General features: G+C 46.4%; 1 protein-coding gene across 1 annotated transcript in view; it reads left to right on the forward strand.

Annotated features, from left to right (window-relative positions):
* adcy3a (adenylate cyclase 3a) overlaps positions 1 to 5,690 on the forward strand; it is a gene marked incomplete at both ends in the record, with an annotated part of 17,944 nt that extends 12,254 nt beyond the window's left edge. Inside the window, 10 exon segments of the mRNA XM_084444031.1 lie at positions 176 to 292; positions 765 to 884; positions 886 to 984; positions 986 to 1,060; positions 1,253 to 1,411; positions 2,999 to 3,145; positions 3,257 to 3,370; positions 4,108 to 4,234; positions 4,787 to 4,911; positions 5,508 to 5,690. Coding sequence (XP_084300157.1) covers positions 176 to 292; positions 765 to 884; positions 886 to 984; positions 986 to 1,060; positions 1,253 to 1,411; positions 2,999 to 3,145; positions 3,257 to 3,370; positions 4,108 to 4,234; positions 4,787 to 4,911; positions 5,508 to 5,690 — 1,266 coding nt within the window.
* Between the last annotated feature and the right edge of the window lie 8,874 nt (positions 5,691 to 14,564).

Consider the following 14,564-nt stretch of genomic DNA (forward strand, 5'->3'; position numbering starts at 1 on the left):
ACACACACCATAGCAAGTCACACTCGTTCACACAGTCGCTGAACGGCATGAGGATATTGGGCTGTTTTTTGTGGGGGCGATGGACAACAATGATGTTGGTTGATGATGACAATGTCAGAAGGGAGGATTGTGGGTAATGTAGTGTTGACGTCACCGTGATCCGTGTCTGTCTCAGGTTTTCCCTAAGAAGCTGGTGTCTTTCTCCACCTGGATCGACCACACGCGATGGGCCAGGAACACGTGGGCCATGGCGGCCATCTTCATCCTCACCATGGCGGACATAGTGGACATGGTGAGACGCCCGTCCTGCTCACACTAACACAGGAGGTACAGTAGCATAGCCCCACACGCGACGACCCCGGGTGTGTCCAAGCGCTGTTCTCTGAATGAGTTAGAATGCGATGACATCATAAAAGGTTACTAGGGGCGGGACCGTTTTCAATTGAGTTGCTGCGCAGCTAATCGGCACCTCGCCAACGCAACGCGGCGGTCTGACAACGATTGCGAGCGGTCTGACTTTAGCTTGGAAGTACCGAGTGATGATTCCCTTTTTTTTGGGGGGCCCCCTCCTCCATTGTCGTCCATCCCCTCTCCCGTCCTGAATGTAGCTGAGCTGTCTGCCGCCGGCGCGCCCCCCGGCGAACACCACCGCGTCACCCCCGTCGGCGGCCTCCTTGGTCTGGGTGGAGGGCTGCCTGGAGAACCCCAAATACTACAGCTACATCGCCGTGCTGGCGCTCATGGCCACCACCATGCTGGTGCAGGTCAGTCACATGGTCAAGATCACGCTCATGCTCCTCATCACGGTGGCCACCGGCATCGTCAACGTCTACAGCTGGCGGGACATATTCGACCACTACGACAAGGCCCGTTTCCAGGACTACAGGTGAGTCAGTGTTATGGTCTGTCGTTGTCATGGTTGCGGTTGCCGCGGAGGACGTCGCCGTGGTTTCAGATGGACTCTCACTTTGTTCCCAGGCCCCACCTCGTTCCCTCCAAGTACGCCATGACGGTGATGATCTTCGTCATGATGATCAGCTTCTACTTCTTCTCCCGTCATGTGAGTCACTGGACGCATCGAGTCGCTGGACACACCGAGTCGCTGGACACACCGAGTCAGCCTCACCTCTCTGAAGTCTCCTGTCCCTCCATCAGGAGATCTCCAGACCTCAAAACAACCATACCCCTGTTCTCCCTCTCTCCTACCCCCTCTCTCCCCCCTCTCCCTCTCTCCCCCCCCCTCCTCCCCTAGGTGGAGAAGCTGGCGCGCACCCTGTTCCTGTGGAAGATCGAGGTCCACGAGCAGAAGGAGAAGGTGTACGAGATGCGGCGCTGGAACGAGGCGCTGGTCACCAACATGCTGCCGGAGCACGTGGCGCGCCACTTCCTGGGCTCCAAGAAACGAGACGAGGTCAGGGGTCAATGAGGCCACCCAGATATCCCCCAGATTCACAGCATGAGTAGATCAGGATCAAGTGTGTGTGTGTGCATATATATACAGTAGGACCCCACTTATCCGAACCCAACGGGACCGAAGGTCGTTCGTATCTCTGAAATGTCCGGATGACTGAAACATTATGTTAAAATGCACCAAATTCAATAAGTGGTATACTTGTTTCATATAGACTCTTAATAGACCGATAAATACCCTTAATTACTTGTGAAAATGCATCAAAATTGCAATCAAATAGCCAACTAAACTCATATAGCCTAGCCTATAATAGACCTACAGTAGCCTATAATAAAATAACCGAATTTCCACTTGAGTGCGTGCTTTGATCAAATACAGTACTTTATTCTCAAATGAGGCGTACGCTGCATCGATAGGCTACTGTATTCGCAGAACAAAATGGTATAGCCTAAAAACAACCCAACATTAGAACAATTAGAGCAAATGATAATCAAAGAAATAAATAAATGAAATGACAGACAAGTTGTCGTATCTTAGGCTATTGTAGCCTAAAAGAAAGTCTCTAAAACAACCGATGTAGGCTAACGTGGCCTAGGCTGTAGGCTATTATTTAACAAATACAGTAGGTCTAGTAGGCTAATCTACATGCCCACAACACGTCTGTGTTCCTGAAGTCCATTAACTGGGAACGAAAAATGACTCGATGCTCCTCTGCTTCAGGTTGCTGACGCGCTTTCTGGCTACCAAGGGATGCAGCTCTCGCGCAGCAGACTCGTTTGCGTTTTGCGCTCGACATTAGAAGAAATGAAAGGTGACAGTAGGCTACAGCCTACAGGCAACATGTAGGTCTACATACAGTTCTGTTTTTATTCACAGTAGGATACAGTACTGTAATGAAAATCCCACCAGTAACCAGATAGCAGGCTAAAAAAAAAAAAGAAACGTTTTTTAAGCCTGTCTGGTAGACCGGGATGTTCGGATCTCTGAAGTTCGGATGAGTGGGGTCCTACTGTATATATATATATATATATATAGTTAATTAGATTCAAATTCAGAAAACTTTGTCTGTCGTGACAGAAAATCATCTTAGACTGGCTCAACAATCAACACAAGTTAACACAACACAACAACATACAGTACATTCCTAAAACCAGCACAGGAAATAATTAAAAATAAGCTTAATACTACTATGTGCAAAGTGGCATAGTAAGAGTTCTTCCTCATTGTTAGTTTAACATCTTTATGGCCGTGGGAATAAAGGAATTCTGATAAGTGTTTTTCTAGGCCAAGGGAACTTTATAGCTTTATAGATCTAACTTTATGGAAAGTGTCTTTTATGATGCGATAGAGATTGCTGGATCTACTGGACAGTGAGTTAGAGTCTCTGAACAGAAACATAAAAACTGACAACTGACAGTTGCCTCCTGACAAATCACCATTGTTTATAGTTTATTTTGCACAAATATTCATATAAAATAACAACAATTTGATATAAATTGAGATGTGTGCAGGTGAGGTAGGAAACCCGATGGGGCTTATTTGAAAACCTCACCCAAAATTTTATTAAATTCTCCCGTGCCCCTGCAGGAGCTGTACAGCCAATCGTACGACGAGATCGGGGTCATGTTCGCGTCCATCCCCAACTTCTCCGACTTCTACACAGAGGAGAGCATCAACAACGGGGGGATCGAGTGCCTGCGCTTCCTCAACGAGATCATCTCCGATTTCGACAGCGTAAGCGGTGGTTGGTTGATTTTGTAGCTACTGTAGGATCGGATGAAACCGGCTTGAGGAAGCGTCTAGTTGTCTGTTTCACCCTTCACCTTTGACCTTTGCGCCCGGCAGCTCCTGGACGAGTCTCAGTTCCGCTGCATCACCAAGATCAAGACGATCGGCAGCACCTACATGGCGGCGTCGGGGGTCACCCCTGACATCAGCAACGGCTACGCCTGTCTGAAGGTAAGACCCCCGCCAGGGCGCCTGCACCAGTTGCTGACCCATGACCCATGACCTATGACCCATGGAGACAGGTTCACATTCACTCTAGAGCTCCACGACTGTTACACTGCAGACAGGTACATGCCAACAGCCATGGAAGAATAATTAAAGAGGAAGGAGAAGGCATCGGCGTTCCTCAGGGGAACTTCATAGGCCGCATTTACACTGCAGGTCTTGATGCCTAGATCTGATTTTTTGCCCATATCCATTTTTTTTGACCGCCTGCTTACATGTACTTTTTAAAGTGACCCATATCAGATACTGTACCTGTGCTCACACGTACATACTTGCTTAACATTTGAAACAACCAGCCAGCTCTTTGCTGGACAGAGACATGATATTTTGTAAATAACTGGAATTAACTTTATTCACATACATGGAAATGAGTTGATGTTGTGTAGGCATGAAGATGAAATGATAAACTGTCATTCAGCAATTCCTCTATAATTAGCCTACTGGTAATATATCTCCGCACTGGCCTGTGAGGTGTCCAAGGCAACTCTTAAAAAATTAAAAAGCCTTTATTAAAAGCGGCTAATGGAAGAATATTTATTAAATAAATATAAATATTTAATATTATTAAAAAATGATGTTATTGTGATGATTTGTGAGTTACAAATTAGACATGATGATGATGATGATGATGATAGGATTGATACAGAGGAAGACTGTTGAGGATCTCTTCCTGTGTTGAGCAGAAGGAGGAGCTGTCAGACCGAGAACGCTGGCAGCACCTGGCGGATCTGGCTGACTTTGCTCTGGCCATGAAGATCACCCTCATGAACATCAACTACCAGTCCTTCAACAACTTCATGCTACGCATAGGTCAGGGCAGCTAAACCTTTGCTGTATTGGTGTGTGTGTGTGTGTGTGTGTGTGTGTGTGTGTGTGTGCGCGCGCGCACGTGCGCCTGAGTGCGTGAGATGTCTATGATATCTGAGATGTGTGTCTCTTTGTGTGTGTGTGTGTGTGCCTGAGTGCGTGAGATGTCTATGATATCTGTCTCTTTGTGTGTGTGTGTGTGTGTGTGTGTGTGTGTGTGTGTGCGCGCACATGCGCCTGAGTGCGTGAGATGTCTATGATATCTGAGATGTGTGTCTCTTTGTTTGTGTGTGTGTGTGTGTGTGTGTGTGTGTGTGTGTGCGCGCCTGAGTGCATGAGATGTCTATGATATCTGAGATGTGTGTCTCTTTGTGTGTGTGTGTGTGTGTGTGCCTGAGTGCGTGAGATGTCTATGATATCTGTCTCTTTGTGTGTGTGTGTGTGTGTGTTTGTGTGTGTGTGTGTGTGTGTGTGTGAGGGGGTGGAGGGTAGATAGATAGATAGACTATCCTGGTTGTTGAACTGTTCTGTTTATGCTGCTGAACTTCCTCCCAGGTTTGAATAAAGGGGCGGTGCTCGCTGGGGTGATCGGCGCCCGGAAACCTCACTACGACATCTGGGGCAACACTGTGAACGTGGCCAGCAGGATGGAGTCCACAGGGGTGATGGGAAACATCCAGGTAAGCACAGACGGACAGGTAGACGGACAGGTAGACGGACAGGTAGACGGACAGGCAGACGGACAGGCAGACGGACAGGCAGACGGACAGGCAGACGGACAGGCAGACGGGCAGACAGGCAGACAGAGAGAGGGACATACAGACAGAGACAGAGACAAACAGACAAGGGGAGAGAGAGAGAGAGAGAGAGAGATGATGCAGGCAGGCAGGCAGGCAGGCAGGCAGGCAGGCAGGCAGACAGACAGACAGACAGACAGACAGACAGAGACATACGGACAGAGACGAACAGACAAGCAGAGAGAGAGAGAGATGCAGACGGCCAGATAGAAATAAAGAGGGATTACTAGTCCCAGGGTGAAAGACAAATATGTGTCACAGCTGAGGGGGAGCCTAAGTACCCCTGGGTGTTGATAGAAGGCTGTGTGAGCTGCACAGATTGTAACCCGTTTGCTCCAACGTTGCTTCGATAGCACGGCAATAATCCTACTCTCTTTGATGACAATTTAGATCAGGACTTTGACATTAGGAACGTGGATTAGCAAATATAGGCAGGAGGTCATCACCCAACCACACCACTGTGCCTGTGCTGCCCTCAGGTGGTGGAGGACTGCTACATCATCCTGAAGGAGTACGGCTTCCGTTTCGTGAGGAGGGGGCCCATCTTTGTGAAGGGAAAAGGGGAGCTGCTCACCTATTTCCTCAAGGGTCGGGATAAACAAGGGTCCTTCATCAACAGCTCCTCAGTCACGCTGCCACACCAGGTGGTGGACAGCTCCTGACCTGCCTACATGAAAACACACACAATCAACCAATCAACCAATCAACCAATCAATCAACAAAGCAATCAACCAATCAATCAGATATACATTTTATGCTCCAACATGAGATTTTAATTCATGTTCACCAGTACCAACACAAAACATCCTGCAAAGCAAAGTGAATATTAAAAAAATTATTTGCCTTTCTATTTTGCCTTTAAAAAGGAAACACATAGATTCACACTAATGTATGTTAGCAAAATATTGCAAACTATATAGAAACTACCAGAAACTACCTAAGTACCAAGATTCTACAGATTTATAAACGGAATACCACACTGACTGTATAGACGCACATTTATTCATACGTATATATGTGTATAAACACTCAAAACACAATCGCCTTCTGACAAACACTTATGTAGGCAATATGTATTCATTACAATGCCATCAACACAACACAATCAAGCCAAACATGTCATGGCTTTTGGACTACAAATGCCTGATTTTGAATACCTTTCCCCTGTTACAAAATACTTCCGCGTTTGGAAAGCACTGGATTGGACTGGGTTCATGGTTTCCCCTACACTGCCTGAAGACGACGAGGACCTGTGATTGAGGGTTGACGCAGAATGAACTACGGTACTGCCCGTCTCTGTCCGCCCGGAGTCCAAACCCTCCTGTCTGTGTTGAAGTATCCCGCAGTCAAAGTATTACCCCTGCCTTCACTCTCTTCTGCACTGAAGTAAGACTGGGCACTATGACCCTGGAGCATCTGCCCTCCCCGTTCTCTGCTCTTCCTCCCGGGTCTTCCCGTGGCTCTCCCCCCTTCTTCACCGCACCTGCGGCTAATCTGACCTTGAGCGGCACCCAGGTGTGGACTCTCAGGTGTGAAACAGAACCGTTTCTGTAGTGGATGGGTCGCGGGTTCTGAATGTTTCTGTGGCTCTCAGGAGGGCTGACGAGCAAGGAATATGGCAGGTGTGTGTCTGTGTAGCTGTGTTCAGAGAGCGAGAGAGAGAGATGTATACAGTAGCTGACAGTATTTCCGTTTGTTTTTATTATGTTTATGGACGTGCGTGCGAGCGGGTAGGGACGCGGGTGTGTGCTTGTTGGTGTGAATGTATGGTGGAACAAATATGTTCAAGTATTGCAGGAACAGCTGTTCCAGATTGTATCCCCAGCAGTGTCTCTGCCCCAGACTGGATGAAAGTGCAATAGTTTATTCTTCTACAATCCTGTCCTCTCTTCCCCTTACGCTAAGTACAACATTCCTGTCCCTTTAATTCATATTTTTATATAATGACTGTACTTTTAATTTTATTTAAAGAGAAGGGATGAAGGACTAATGAATTTCGGTTGTACATACAGTTTAGGCTGATGTTTATTAATATAATTTATTGCAGACGTCAGGGAAAGGTTCCTTTCTAACACAGATGTGAAAGTGCCAATGTTGAAAGAATGGCTGAGATCCTCACAGCCAAAATGTGGACCTTTGCTGTTTCTTGATTTGTATTTATAAAGAATCTCAGGCTTGGCGAATAAAATGGCACTTTTGAATGGTCTATAAACTTTCTGTGTCTTGTTGAGTAATTGGGTATCCTTAATGTATTTCATTTCAATTATCTGCCATTTTAAACTGAGTTGATTAATAAAACAAATGAAACCATGACTTTTCTTTATTTTGTCTTTTTCGGACTCACAACTCGGCCCCGGAGTGGGCTAGAGACATGGGGTCTTCACTGGTGAGGCAGGTGGGTGGCCCGGAGAGGGGTGCACTGTCCCTGACCGGTTCTGACCTGAGGGGGCGGAGTCTTGCCACCACGCCACAGAACCCACACCTCAGCCCTCAAGTGGGCTAGAGACACATGGTCCTCATTGGTGGGTGTAGGTGGGCGGCCCGAGAGGGGTACACTGTCCCTGACCGGCTATGACCCAAGGGGGCGGAGTCTTACCCCACGCTACTATACATGCCACGGACCCCACAACTCAGCCCCTGAGTGGTGATGAGTCTTAAGAGAAATGTGCTGTAACATCTAATCATGTTGCCTTGTGCTAGAAGACACTGTGAGTAGAGAGATAAGATGGCTGCCTGTGTGCGTGTACTGTAGAGGCCTGGGGGAGAAGGTGTCAGCAAGGGTCACTCTTGAGTGCTTCAGCTGATAAAGATATGTTCACAGAACTAGGGAGATACATTCTTCGGGAGGGCTCTGGAGTGAGGTCCGGTCCAGCAGATTGACGGCCTGTTTGAATGCATTATCCCGGGCAGATACTGTAGTCCGTGCCTTGGATGAGGGGGGCCTTATATCACAAGGCCTCACTGGGGACGTCTCTGGGGAGGAGAGCGGTGCCCTGGTGCCCTTTATCTAATAACTTAGCTGTTACGCAGAGAGCTAGAGGGGGAGTCTACTTAAGAATAACACCGAGACCTTGGAGTTGATTTAGAGAGCGGCAGCCATGCAGGCAGGAAAAGAGAGGGCACTTAGACCAGGCTGAGAGTGTCTATGTTGCTGAACCTCTGTAATAAAACCTGTATCTGTCGCCTCTTCCTCAATAATGTTGGAGTGAATTCTTCAGTGATCCTTCATTGCAAGAAAGTCAATTAAGATCGTGGTTATAGTTAGGTGAGCTGCACCTCTTTATTGAACTTTAAAAAAACAACGCTGAACAAGAATAAGAAGACATCAAAAGCCCACAGTGGGCTAGAGACACTGCTGTGTGCAGTGAGATAGCCGATTTACACAAATATGGCTGTTTTTCTGCTCTTTATCTCTAAGGCAAACCTGAAGCTGTGAGGCACGATCATGATAATATCAGGTTGTTTGAAAATGGGTCTCACTAAAAATTTGGTGTCAGAAACGGTTTATTACCAGGTATGGTTTTCACATAGGCCTACTCGGAATTTGCTTTGGTCTGTTGGTGCTTAATAATAACCCAAGTACCAGGACAAGACAGGACAGTGCAAAATACAGTAAAGTGGCAATAAAGTAGCAAAAATAAATACCAATACTATATACAGTGCAGTCTACAATAAATGGTTAAAATTTGTGACCAGGGTGGGAGGGGTCAGCCAGGATCTTTCTTGCTGGCTTCAGGGCTGTGGAGGAGTGCAGGTCCTGGAGGCAGGTTATACCCAAACCTCTCACCTGATGTTCAGAAACCACTTGAGGTCCCCTACACTGGCAGCTCGCATCCAGTTTAAACCTGGTATGAAGGAAGAGCTCCCTCCTACCTCTAGGCCACGGTCAAGCTCTTCACCCTCTCCCGACCACTGCGCTCTGCTACTTAAGCGCGATTAGCTGCCCCGTCACTATGAGGCCCCTGCGGTCGATCGACACGATCACATCTCTTTTCTGTCCTGGCCCCGCAGTGGTTGAATCAACTGCCCACTGACGTCAGGACAGCAGAGTCGCTGCCCATCTATCACCGCAGGCTGAAAACTCACCTCTTTAAGAAGTACCACCAGGTAAGTCCCTCACCTATCACCCTAAGCACCTATTGTATTTATATTTTGCTATTCCTGCACTTTGGCTTTAGGTAGGCAGGCAGGCATGAATTGTAATAATACCCGTGGGTGAAAATTTGGGTGAAGAGTAGGCCTATAGGTTAGAAAAGTTATGGCAAGTAGTAGGCCTAGTACACTGACTATGTTAAATGCAATTATTGTAAGTCACTTTGGATAAAGAGGGAGAAGGAGGATGAGCCAGAGAGAGGAGGAGGAGGAGGAGGTGGTGCCAGTCCATAGGATCTCCTACAGTATGTGTAAAAACCTGAAATAAAATCTGATTCTAATTGTAAACTATAGTGTTATCAGATGTTTGTTTTCATATCCACATTCCAGTTAAAAATGTATGATTCATTTGTAGCTTTATTCTACCGACAGCTATTGTGGTCAGATGAGTGGCTTCTGCAAGGTAATTCTACACACTTTACACACTTTGAGTTTATTCCATGACTTATTGAAATTTATATCTAGCTTGCAACACCATCTTGTGGTACAGAAATGCCAAACAAACCTGCCAAACTTTATTTTCATCAAATAAGCATTTACAAAAAATATTAAAGGTATAATGTTATATGTGGATTAAAATAAACATTTTTTCAAAAATAATACATCCATTTTTGCGAAGGCTGCAGAGTAAAAGTATTGCTTTTCCATAAAAAATGATATTTTGTCTGAAATTATTACATTATTAATTTTTGACAGCCCGACAATGACACTGTTGATACCATACCAGCCAATAGTATTACAGCGTTGGTACTGCGCGCTGGGTTGCCAGATACTATTCTAGCTTCACCACTTCCGCTCACTCTTTTCAGCTAAACGTTTGGTAAAATGCTGAGTTTTGTGATCCTGCTTCTCCGCCTGAGCCCCGGCGAACCGTGTGATACGAATCTCAAAAGCTCAGTGACCGAAGAAGGGGCAAAACTCTGATAAATATCGGGCCAGCCTTCGCTCGTTGGACGGAGTTTATGGAGTTTCATGGGATAAAGTCGCATGGTGACATGGCTACTTTTCTACTAGACCGGTAAGCTAGCTAACTAGCTATCGTTAGCTTACGTTAGCTTGCTAACTTAGCTAGCTAACGTTATATTTAGTGGAATCTGCATAGCCAGACCTAACGTTATCTCCACACTACAGCATCTAACATAACTTATTACGTGGCACTCTGAAATACTTGATTGTAATTACTGATTAGTGTAACGTTATGTTCCTCTCGGAGTAAAGATCTTATCACAGTATGACTGAAACAGTGCATTCTCTGGCATTTTGTGGCATGTAACTCGTTTGCTAGCAAACACTGCTAGTGGTGATAGACCACTAACTATGTTACCTGTTGTTGTGTGTCAGGAAGGTGCATGTTTGAATTGTCTACTCGCTTGACCCAATCTGCAGGTTGTAACGAACCTGGCAACCAATACGCTGTGTTGTTGCAGTTCTTATCTTTAGACACTAAATGGGGGAAATAATTCACATATAACATATCATACCTTTAAAACTAAATTACCTACAGGACAATTGCCAAGCCTTGCATAAAGGTTAATATGGATAGACAGAAAACCAGTACATTGTGGTCTATTCCCTGTTCAGTTGCATTGAATTGATTTTGCATTCTAGTAGGCTAGTTTTCAATGCCAATGTAGTCACTCTCCGAGGAGGGGTGGGCAGGATCAGGACACACAGTAGGCTACATACAGTACAGTGCCTAAACGGAAGCAGGAAGAGAAAACCGCTATGGGACCTTAAATCAGAAAACATATGGCGTACATATTTTTTCCGAATGAAGGTCCCATGGGACGGCTCTTCCTGCTTCTGCCGAGGCACTCTATAGGGCCCTCATCACTGCTGCCTTCAGCTGGTCCTGATAAACAGGTGCACACAGAGACCAGACCCAGACAAAGAGACCATGCACAGTAAGGTGTTTATCGGTGCATTTCTCTACACAAAGGAAATGAGTACACATGACTTAGGTAAATAAATAATAACAATATTAATTTACAAAAGATAACAGTAGGAGAAACAATGGTGTGTCAGGAATAACAATTTTCCTTGGTGTGCATACACACACACACACACACACAAACACACACACACACACACACACACACACACAAACCAAGCAATGTTCATTTCTTGATATTAGCTGAGTTTGATTTGTTTCTGAATATGAGCTAATTGTGCTCTTCTGCCATCTCAAGGAGGCCTGCCAGCAGCTGACCTTTGAACAATAAGCAGGAAGCCCTGGATGTGGACCTGGATGTGGATGTCAATCAATCAATCACTCAATCAAAGCTTTATTTGTATAGCGCATTTCATACACAGAGGCAACACAATGCACTTTACAGAGAACAAGGGAGGTGGGCATAGGTCCCACCCCTACATATTCCAGAGGGAAGCGAAAAACCAGTATCACCCGGGGGCCAGATAAGTGGACTTTGAAATTGATGCCTAAAACAAAAAAATTTGCAAATTCACTAGAATGCAGGAAATCAAGTGTCTGACACTCATAATCTCATGGGGGAGGACCCCCAGAACCCTGCCTGATTTGTGTCCCCCAGGAATGGGGCCGCTGGCAAGGTGTCCCTTACTTTTACACATTGAAGGTGGCAACCCTAGGTCCTCCTGACAGCTCCCCTGCGCTGTGTGTGAGCATTGTGGGTGCCGTCTGCCAGGTATAGCCATGTGCAGTGTTGCAGATGTTCTTGTTGTCTCGGGCCCTTAGAGCCAGGCTGATCTGGAAGCACAGAACAGCAGCAGAACACTGACTAACCTCTGCCTGCGTAAGAGGGCCCACCAGCTCCGGGAGGCTCACAGTTAGCTACGCTGGCAAACACGTCTGTGAGTACAGGTGGACTTCCCCCTTCCTTCTATCACATTCACACACCCTTTACGTGCTGTATTTACCGTACTCTTGCACGGCAGCCCCGCGAGACACCAATGCAGTCATCTTCTGACACACTTTGATGACATAAGAACAAGCACTTTGATGACATAACAACACGCACTTTGATGACATGCCGACACTGATCACATAATAGCACACGCTTTTATTCCATGCTGACACTCTTTGGAAGACAGAAACATAATACATAATTTAACTGAGACACTCATATAGGATAAGATGCCGTTCAGCTCCACAGCATGCGCAGCGCTTTCACAGGGCTCTCGTCAACATGCTCATCCAATAGACATGTTCCCCTAGACTTCACCTCCCCCCCACCCCCCCCCGGCTGCTCTTTCCACTGACATGCCCCCTAATCAGGGCACAGGCAGACATTTTCCTGTGTAGACACTCCACTGGTTCCTATCGCTATAAACATGAATACAGTCCTGGCGAGGAAGTCCTGCAGCTCAACAATAACACATGAGGAAAGCAGATGGAGGTGAGATAGGAGGGCTCGATGCAGGAAAGGCAGGCCTATGTTTCTCATGGATGTCTTATGGATCAATGCAATGACCTTCATAACACTATTATTATACTATATTATACTATACTTTACCGTACACACACAAGCAGAAGAATCAGCTATTGTGTGAATGCTAGTCGAGGAGTATAGAGAGCACAGATGGTGATCAGATGATATTGAATGGTGTTGGGGAATGGAATGTTTAATGGGCTATTCTAACAGCTATGGTTATTGTATATGGTGTTTGCTCAATCGGTGCTCCATTGATTCTGTCTGTCCTGCCAGACCAGAGAGGAGATGTCAGAGCTGGAGAGAGACATCATCTGGAGCCGGAACTACAGGCCAAAGAGTCTCCTCTGAAGCTGGTCTGGACCCGACTGAAGAGCAGAACCTCTCGGCCGCAGGGCTGTCTGGGAAATATGCGAGGCCCTGTGCAAAATAGGCAGACGGCTCTCTCTGGTTTTAATTTAGTTCTATTGTCACTTTACTCTCAATCAATCAATCAATCAAAGCTTTATTTGTATAGCGCATTTCATACCCAGAGGCAACACAATGCACTTTACAGAGAACAAGGGAGGTGGGCATACGACCCACCCCTACATATTCCAGAGGGAAGCAAAAAACCAGTATCACCCGGGGGCCAGATAAGTGAGCTGTAAAAAATTCTTCCCTGACCCCTCTCAACGAGGCTCCCCAGAGAGCTGGGTCCAGATCTGAAGCGAGGGGGGCAGGGCTTAAGGGCAGAGGCAGTTAGTAGACCAGACGAATCTACTCAACCCCATCTTATTAATATTCATTAGAATCCCAGTGAAGGTGTGACCCGGTGGGGTGAAGATTTTTAAATCCTAGGTGGAAAAGTCCTTAGAGACATCAGGAGACCCAGCAGAAATCCTCCAGTTCTGAGAGTTGAGCGCACTGCACTCTGCGATGGATTATTCAATTCATTTGCTCCCAACTCCCAGCTGCGTATCAGACCCTCTCCGCGTCTCTAGAGGAGCACCAGGCCCCTCGGGGGGATGACCTGACTCATAAGCAGGAGGTGCAGAATCCAGATCTGACAGCACCTGCCCCCCCCCCCCCCCCCCCCCAAACACACCCCTGTCCTAGAGTCATCGTCCCCGTGAACATGTCACACCAAATACATTCTGGGATTCTATTGGAGTCACCCCCCCCTTTCGGCCTGTGTATACTCACACGCACACACACACATTAAAATCCATGCCTTTGCGTTATCGTAAATCAGTTTTCATTTGAACAAGTTTGGTGCTAGCGTTGCTGTTCTTTGAGCTCTGAGTGATTGAATTGTAGACTTACTATACTAGACATTTTAATGTGAACATTGTAGCATTTTATGTTTATTAAAAAGAACACACAGCTCAATATAAAAATGTTTTTTAATTAAAAGTACAAAAATCGTTACAAGATTTCAGATCTCAAAAGGATTTCTACAGTACAGTTGAAATGCATCAAGTGTGGCTCGGTGCTAAGAAGCAGTGTTAGGATAATAGCTGCAATAGAAACTTGGAACAAAGGTTTCTAATATTTAAATCTCCTCCATTCACCAGCGAGCACTTCACTCTCTCACATTGTTCCAATGCTGTGAGGGGTCATAGTGCTTACATGACAGGAAGCTCCTCCCAGAAGATTCCCTCCACTTCCTGTGCTCTCTGGAGTCCATCTCAGATAGGCCTTTTCCACCAAGAGGGAACCGGTTCGGTGCCGGTTCGCGAACCTAATTTTGAATGGTTCCGAGCATTTCGACCAAAAAGAAATGAGTTCGGGAACCCGAAAGCTGGTTCCGAAACCGGCAACACAAAATAGTAGGTTTTTCAGTGCGAACCGTGACGACATCATGGGCGTGGGCTGACGTACAACGGTTCGGCTCAAAACTGGTCGAAACGCGGGCCTGTTCTCTGGACAGAACCAAGGTTCCAGGAATTTTGAAACGAACCGGTTCACGAACCAGAGTTCCTTTGGTGGAAAAGG

This window comes from Borostomias antarcticus (genome assembly GCF_949987555.1).
Source record: "Borostomias antarcticus genome assembly, chromosome: 10".
Classification (NCBI taxonomy): domain Eukaryota; kingdom Metazoa; phylum Chordata; class Actinopteri; order Stomiiformes; family Stomiidae; genus Borostomias; species Borostomias antarcticus.